Below are 8,695 nucleotides of genomic sequence, written 5' to 3'. Positions count from 1 at the left end.
TATTTTGTTAGCTATGCGTAAATCTCTCCCAATTTATTAATTATGTATTAAAAGTCGTGTTATTTATAAATTTATTTAATTTTTTAGAACATTATAATTTTATTAACAAAAGCGAAACTCGAAACCGAAAAAAAATAGCCAACCACCGCAGCAAGCCAGCAACCCGATTCGAATAAATGATTGATATTAAAATGACGAAATCAACCATCGTCACTATTCAACATATGCGGCAACTGGAGGGTTAATCCAGGAAAGAAGATGCAAACAAACATGAGCCTAGCGCCGCATAAGTGCCGACAATGAGTTTAGGTACCCCAGCTGAAGAGATAAACCCAAGTCATCAACGTCTCAAACTTGGCCGCGTCACGTTCATCCAAAATATGGTGGGCTCACGTTCATCCAAAATATGGTGGGCTCTAGTCCACTGGATTAGGATTGAATAGCAACATATATCAAATAAAAAATAATTTTAGAATATTCGAGTATATCCAAAGGCTTCCGCACCGATGGCATTATTACCCCTGGCTGACGTGGATCCCCTCTGTTACTTGGACCATTCGACTCGAGTAACATTAACTTGTGGAGGGATCCATGATAAGCTTGTGCACCTCCGCTCTTTACCACGTAAGCTACTTGGGCCCCACATTTTGGGTGTTAGGCCATCCGCGACGATTTCTCTTATCCGTCTCTTAACCGTCTCATCTCTTAACTATTCATAGGCCCCACTGTACTTTTCACTTCATCTCTTGACTAACTAACAGCACCTGCAACCCTTCATCTCTTATCCGTCTCTTAACCATCTCATCCATTAACTATTCATTCAATTTCATTTTTATTTTTATTTCCAACAAATTCAATTAATAAAAACACACTTCATTAAATAAAATAAAATTACAACTTAAAATTCTTAAAAAATATAAAAAAACATAATTGAAAATCCTAAAAAAATGAAAAATACATAATTTAATTTCTTCCGCTCACTCTATCTAAATTCAAAATCTCAAAGCTCAAAGAAGCAGAAGAAAGATCACGTGCTTCTACCGGTTGCCAAATTTTGCACAAATGTGCTCCATTAGATCATCTTGGAGTTGGGCGTGGGCGGTAGAATCACGTGTCCTTACCCGAATAGACAATCGATCTTGCATAGACGGATGCACTCTACTGCGAGGCGGACTACTTGCGGTAGAGCTTCCGGGGGTTTCAGGGTCGAACCAATTTCCCGCCTCATGGCCTTCGTCGGCGACAAACATGTTGTGCAAGATTATGCACGTGTACATGATGTCGACCATATTCTCCATAAAACCACGTACGAGCCGGAGCTTTGATAATGTTGAAGCGCGCTTGGAGAATCCGGAACGCCCTCTCCACATCCTTGCGAGCAGCCTCTTGTTTCTGCGCAAAAAGAGTCTGTTTTTTGTTCACCGGCCTGTTGAACGTCTTCACGAAGGTTGGCCACTTCGGGTAGATGTCGTCGGCAAGATAGTATCCCATTTTATACCGCCGGTTGTTAGCGATGAAGTTAATGGCCGGCGCTTTACCATCCAAAACTTCGGCGAAGAGGTCGGATTGGTTGAGCACGTTGACGTCGTTGTTCGATCCTGGGACCTCGAAGTACGCATGCCAAATCTATAGCCGGCAGTCGGCAACGGCCTTGAGTATAACAGTGGGGTGGGTGCCTTTGTGGCAGCTCGTGTATGACCCCCTCCACGCCACAAGGCAATTCTTCCATTGCCAATGCATGCAATCGACGCTGCCAAGCATCCCGGGGAATCCGTGCACTTCTTCGTGAAGGTGGAGCAGAAACTGACAATTTGCCGTGCTTGGCTTCCTGATAAATTCGTCGGTGAAGGCTGCCCGGACGCCTTTGCAGAAGTTCATCAAGCACATTCTCCCAGTGCTTTCTCCAATGTGGAGGTATTCGTCGAACAAATCCGCCGTTTGTCCAGTAGCAAGCTGACGGATTGCTGCAGTACATTTCTGCAGCGTCGTGTGGCTGGGACGGCCGACAGCGTCGAACCCTTCTCGGAAGAACTCTTCTCGGGTTACCAATGTATTTGCGATGTGCAGAAATAGCGGTTTCCGCATGCGGAAACGGCGACGGAAGTAGGTCTCTCCCCATACCGAGTTATCACAGAAATAGTCGCGTACTAACCTTGCGGCGGCTTCCTCCTGGTTACGATGGATGTAAGTCCGGGATCGTCGTTGGGGCGGGCGCAACTTCCTACGCCTCTTCCTCCCTACGCCGATCTTCTTCAAGCGATTCTTCAATTATTCGACGCATTTGCTCAAATGGATCCATGAATGGATTAAATTTGGGAGAAGAATAAAAGAGATGATTTGAGATGAAAATTGGAGAGGAAAGAGAGATGATTTGAGAAGAATAGATGTGTGTTTGTGTGTGTGAAAGAGGATTATTTATAGAATAAAAAAGAAAAAAAATAATTTTTTTTAAAATGACCGTTGAACGGTCATATTACCGTTTTTTTAATTTTTTTATTTATTAAATTCAATTTTTTTAAAAAAATGATTTATTGCGTCAGCGTGACGAAACCCACTCGCGGGCAGGCGAGTCGGCGTCACGCGTGGCGCTAGCGCGCCACATCGAGCGGGCGCGTGGCGAGACGGCTCGCCATCCGTCTCGGTGGGACGGGCGTCTCGGCGGGATGGTGACTAGACGGGACGCTGCAATGCGTCCCGCGTCCGTCTTGTCTCGGAGGGACGAGATAAGAGACACCCGCGAGACGCGGTGCGGGTGCTTTTATATAGGATCATTGAACTCCATCAATCACAGCATAATACATTTTGTTGGTTTTAGCCGGTAAAAACACAAATGGCAAGAGTTCCTAAAAACCACCGGATTTTGACGTGCGACGGCCGGGAATCTGAGTTTTCCGGCGAAACTGCCATAAATCTATCCGACGATACAGTGTTCCAGTTCCTCAGCGAAGAATGCGAGGTGTTGAGTAGCTGTTTTGACGATTATTCAGACGACAACGAGAAAGAAAATAAAAACGAAGATGAAATTCCAGGTGCTGAAGACGACAGTTTTTGGGAAACTCAACATCAATTATTGCAAGTAAGTTTGTCTTAGAAGATCGGAATTGAAAATTGAAATTCAATATTAATTCTGTTTTGGATCAGATCAGAGTCAATCAATCGATGTTGATGATTGTATCTTGTGCAGTCAACGATATGCAGAACAAGTTCTTTGGAATCTAGAATCCGAAATATCACCAAAGAAGCAGTAAAAGAGGCCACCGGCGTTTGCGAATGCGGCAGAGCCGCCGACGGTTGCCGGAAATGTCTAATGGCGGATATGTGCCGCCGCCTCCAGATCGCAGGGTTTAACAGTGCAATATGCAAGTCCAAATGGATGAGCTCACCCGATATTCCTTCAGGGGAACACACGTTCTTGGATGTAATCGATGGATCGAATCCGAAGAAGGAAGTGAGGGTGGTGATCGAGTTGAATTTCCGATCGCAATTCGAGATGGCACGAGCGAACGAAGAGTACAGCAAAGTGGTGAAGAAGCTGCCGGAGATATTCGTGGGGAAGATGGAGAGGCTGCTGGCGGTGCTGAAGATCGTGTGTAGAGGCGCCAAGAGGTGCATGAAGGAGGAGAAGATGCACATGGCGCCTTGGAGAAAGCATCGCTACATGCAGGCTAAGTGGCTCAGGACTTGCGAGCGCTTGGCGTCTCAGCAGACTTTCGCCTCGGGCTACTCCGCCCGCCCGCCCCGCCCCGGGAAGTCCTTGCTCACGGTTGACTTGATGATGGAAAATCTGCATAGACCGGTTGTTGCAGTCGTGTGAACTTCCGATCGACTGTTTTTACTCTTTTTTTTTTTGGCCGTAAGATATGTAAATTAGTACTAGTTGAGTGAGGATCACAAAAGATCCTGCTTCTGAGATGAATCTTGAAATCTTCTTTTTTGTATCTGCAGTACTTACACTTGCTCAAAGGAAATCAATCATGTGCATAGCTTGGTATAAGGGTGGGTAGATACGGTATACCTTACCGAAACCACCATACCGTATATTCGGTATGCGAAAAAATCATACCTTTATCTTACCAAAATTTTCGGTATACCGAACTTCGGTATACCTTATTTTCAGTATGGAGAATTTTCATACTGATATTGTACCTCATTTTCGGTATGTCGTACCAAAGTTCGGTATACCATACTTTTGCGGTATACCTTACTTTCAATATCAATGAAAATTGAATATTTGAGTTTTTAGAATACTATTTATATTTTATAGTAATTTAAATAATATACGGAGTATTAAATACTAGTATATTTTATTCATATTATATTATATTTCATAATAAATTTTATAATTTTAAAATATATAAAATACTTTATATATTATTATATTCATATTTTACTGTATATACCTTAAATTACGGTATATACCGAATTTCGGTATGCCGCGGTATATAAAAATTCATACCTTTATCTTACCGAAAATCACGGTATACTGAAAATTCGATATTTTCGGTATTTTTTCAGTACGATAAGGTATTTCGGCATTTCGGTATTTTTCCCCAGCCCTTGCTTGGTACACAACTCTTGCAAAAGAATTTGTTAAAAAATGAAAATATTAACATACCTTGCCTACTGAAAACGACATATATATAATCTTACTATCGAAATTTACTTACTTAAATAGCAAGTTTTGAAAGGTTATTAATTGATTTTATACAAACATGTTATGAAATTAAGCCAAAAGCATATAAACTTAGAGCATGCCATAAGAGCATCCATAGTCGGATGGACTATAATATAAACTTAGAGCATGCCAGAAGAGCATCCATAGTGGGGCGGACTATAATTCGCCTTATAGCCCGCCTTATACCAATTATAGTCTTCCATGTCAACATTTTATAGTTCTACCCATTCACCTGCAGTGGGCCCTATAGCCCGTCATATCTATTTAACAACTATTTTTTATATATTTTTAATTTATTTGTATTTGAATATAACAAAACTACAAAATATACAATAATTTAAGACTACAATTTTAAAAACGTCATTTTATTTAAAAAGTCGAAAGAGTACATTTTACTATGAAATACTTAAAAAATAACTACAATTTCAACTGCGGTTACGTGACTTAATTTCTTCAACCATGTCGGACATGAGGCGAGTATGGTCATGTTGGTTGCGCACAGAGATCTGTGCCGCTAGAACCTCATTGTAGCCCATCGATAATCCTCGAACGTGGGGCGGGATCGCCACGCCAGAGCTAGGTGTAGCTTCCTCATAGCCCCAATAGGTGAATCTTGTACTTTCATCGTTGGCTATCATGTTATGCAAGATGATGCACACATACATGACATCGGCGATAAAATCCTTGTACCAGAATCGAGCCGGACCTTTTACTATTTCCCACCGCGCTCGGAGCACACGAAATGCCCACTCCACATCCTTCTGCGCAGTCTCCTGCCATTGAGCAAATAAAGCTCTCTTCGGATTCGTTGGGCAGATGATTGCCTTCACAAAAACATGCCACATCGGATATATGTCATCGGCCAAGTAGTACCGCATATGATGCTAGCGTCCGTTTGCAGTGAGCTCGATGGTCGGACTGTTGCCATTGCATTGCTCGGTGAAGAGATGTGATGTGTTTAGGAAGTCGATGTCGTTGTTCGACCCGACCACACTGAAGTAAGCATGTTAGGTCCAGAGCCGATGGTCAGCGATAGCTTCGAGGATCATCGTCGGTGGCTGCCCTTGTATCCACTAGTAAATTGGCCTCTCCACGCGGTCGGACAATTCTTCCACTCCCAGTGCACACAGTCTATGCTTCCCAGCATTCCAGGAAACCCGTGCACCCTCTTGTGTAAGTTCATCAGGGACTGGAAATCGGCAGCGGTCTGCCTTCGCAAATATGTGGTTGCGGATAACCTTCACATCTCCCCTGCAAAATTTCTTCAAGCACTCACATCCAGTTGTGTCCCCAACGTGAAGATACTCGTCGAACATGTCCGTGTGGTTCCTTTGGCCAACTGACATAGCGCAACCGTGCACTTCTGCAACAGCGACAGTTCGGGTGCACTTCAGGCTGATACTGGAAAAAGATCCCGCTGCATTCTAAATCGGTGATGAAAAACCGTCGGGCACCAATGTGGTTCATCGGCAAAATAGTCTGCGAACAGAAGTTGGTGAGCTACGTCATGCTCGCGCCGAACAAAGGTCCGACGACGGATTGACCTTGGCCTCGGGACCTGCTCCGCCTGTTTACGCTCACGCTCCATTTCGGCCAAGCAATCGACCGCAATCCTATTCAGGCAATCGAATATGGCCCGAGTCAAGGCCTGAGTAACACCCCGCGACACAGTGAGATCGTCGGTGGCATTCATTTTGATAGAGTGAGAGAGAATTGAGTTGGGGAAAGAAAGATTGGTGTGAAAAATGAATGGAAAAGAGGTATATTTATAGATAAGAAAAATACAAAAAAAAATTAGAAAAGGAAAACATGTTGCATCGTCCGGACTCCCGCAATGGGACGGACGATGCATCATCCAGCTCTTAGTCCGCGGACGATTGATTGGGCACGCCCTTGGAGTTGAGCATCGTCTACTCACCTGCAGTGGCAGACGATGAGGCGGACGATGCATTGTCCGGGGCATCATCTGCGATGCTCTAAAATGTAATCTCCCCGTTGTATATTCTCTAACGTGATTGATGAATATACTTTTTCTAATGCTTTATTTATGAATATGAATATAAGACCATCAGCAGTGGGGCGCCCTAAGGCGCGCCCTATGGCGCGCCACGTCAGCATTTTTATCCTCCTCCTTCTCCACCTGCAGTGGGGCGCCCTAAGGCGCGCCCTATGACGCGCCACATCATCATTTTGTTGTTTTGTTTAATTAATTTAACTGTTTTCAAATAACACGTAACGAGTAAAAAAATGACTAAATAACAAGCGGCGAAGTTTTAATAAAAAAAAATTACACCATTCAACTAAAAAAAGAAAAAAACTAAGTCGCGCCAATTACCAACTTCCTACGCAACTCATCGAGTAATGCACGGAGATACTCGGCTTGTTCGGGGTCGGTGCACTTCTTGAGGGCCTTGTGCGTCTGCAACATCGTCCTTGCCATCGACGCTGTAGCTAACGACGCAAACGCGGTGGAAGTCTGCGTCGGGAGCTCATCCGGGTCCGGATCAGGGGTTGCAGCGGTCGACGATGACGTCGCGGTCGCCTTCCCCTTGGCCTTCGCAGCCTTGATGCCGGGAGGACGCCGGGAGGACACCGGTGTGCCGGAACTCCCTTCATCCACGTACGTCCGGTTGAGGTCAACCGAGTTAGTGCCGCTGCTCGTGTAGTCACCAGCTTCGGTGACCTTCGTCCTCTTCGGCGCACCAGTGTGCAGAATTCCACCTTGGAACTTCTGCTTCTCCCTCAAGAACGCCCAGATGGCCTCGTGCTTGAACTCGCCGAACATCGACCGGTACGACAACATCGCTTTAGAGCGCACGTCGTGCACGCTCTCGCCGCTCCCCTGTGATCGCGTGCACTTCTCGAACTCCGCCGAGTACAAGTTCACTTGCTTCTTTATTTGATCCCAGTGCTTGCGGAGTTGCTCACGCTTGCGCTTGTACGCGGCCGGCGGCTTGATCGAATTGTAGAGGTCCGCGATGCGCTCCCAGTACGCGGTCTGTCTCTGGTTGTTGGCGAATATCGGATCTTCCGATATATCTACCCAACACCGGGCCAAAGTGAGAGTTTCGTCGCCGGTGTAGTTCGTACGGCCGGGGGCGTACTCATCGCAGTCACCGGGAGGCGGCAACTTCTGCGCCCGCTGCTGGTTCCGCTTCGCCTTCCCCTTGGCGGCACAGGTCGTTGCGGGGGCGGGATCGGCCGATGCGATTGGGCGGTGCGGCGACGGCTCCATATCAGACAACCCATACGATTCCGTACTGAAATTGAGATCGTAATGGGTGTTGTCGCCGAACGAACCATAATCGTCGGGTTCTGTACCCGGCCAATGCGCCTCTCCGCTAAACGTAGGGCTATTGGGGCTTGAATCTATTTCGTAGTAATTATGTAAATGTAAGTTTCGAAGATGAAATCGTGTGAAATGAAATATTACAAATGAACGCTATTTATAAAAAAACGAAACCGCGTGCCATCGTCCGCGGCCTTCACAATGGGGCGGACAATGGCCATCGTCCGCGACGTCCGCGATGGCGCGGACGATGGCCATCGTCCGCGGTTTAAGTCGTGCCCGAAGCATAGGCCGCGACTATCGTCCGCGGCCTATGCCACACACCCACAGTGGGGGCGGACGATGAATGGCGCGGACGATGCGCGCCATCGGGCGTGCCATCGTCCGCCCATTGCGGATGGTCTAATACCCGGTATTAGACTATTAGGTAAAAGTTTGGTTTTTCAGCCATCTTTGGGACTTGTTAGTTATTGGCCTTGATAGAAAAGCCCAATGATCTGGTGGATTGAAAACTGCATGGATAAAATAAAGTTGAAAAAAACTACTCCGATGTCTGGGTTATAACTACAATCAAAACAAATGAACCAAATTTCTGAAGTAGGCTGACAACCTTGATGATTAGCCACAACAAAGTTAAATGGGTAGCTTAATTTTCAAGGAATTTTCGTTTGGAATGATTAAAGCCTAATCATGGAGGCATGTTTCTCAAACAAACATATTGAATACAAAAA

At 45.5% G+C, this 8,695-nt stretch overlaps 2 protein-coding genes across 2 annotated transcripts; one reads left to right on the top strand and one right to left on the bottom strand.

Annotated features, from left to right (window-relative positions):
* Window positions 1–2,805: 2,805 nt before the first annotated feature.
* LOC121773739 lies at window positions 2,806–4,250 on the top strand. Its single transcript, XM_042170653.1, has 2 exons — window positions 2,806–3,076; window positions 3,185–4,250. The coding sequence occupies exons 1-2, from the start codon at window positions 2,831–2,833 to the stop codon at window positions 3,812–3,814; spliced, it is 876 nt and encodes a 291-aa protein (XP_042026587.1). The 5' UTR covers window positions 2,806–2,830; the 3' UTR covers window positions 3,815–4,250.
* An 850-nt stretch (window positions 4,251–5,100) lies between these two features.
* On the bottom strand, window positions 5,101–6,368 carry LOC121775349. The gene is made up of 3 exons (XM_042172428.1): window positions 6,220–6,368; window positions 5,833–6,076; window positions 5,101–5,499 (listed from the first exon to the last, which is right to left on the bottom strand). The coding sequence occupies exons 1-3, from the start codon at window positions 6,366–6,368 to the stop codon at window positions 5,101–5,103; spliced, it is 792 nt and encodes a 263-aa protein (XP_042028362.1).
* Window positions 6,369–8,695: the final 2,327 nt, after the last annotated feature.

Source organism: Salvia splendens, chromosome 17 (assembly GCF_004379255.2).
Source record: "Salvia splendens isolate huo1 chromosome 17, SspV2, whole genome shotgun sequence".
NCBI lineage: Eukaryota > Viridiplantae > Streptophyta > Magnoliopsida > Lamiales > Lamiaceae > Salvia > Salvia splendens.
The sequence above is the reverse complement of the archived record's forward strand: the minus strand, read 5'-3'. Positions and strand labels throughout refer to the sequence as shown.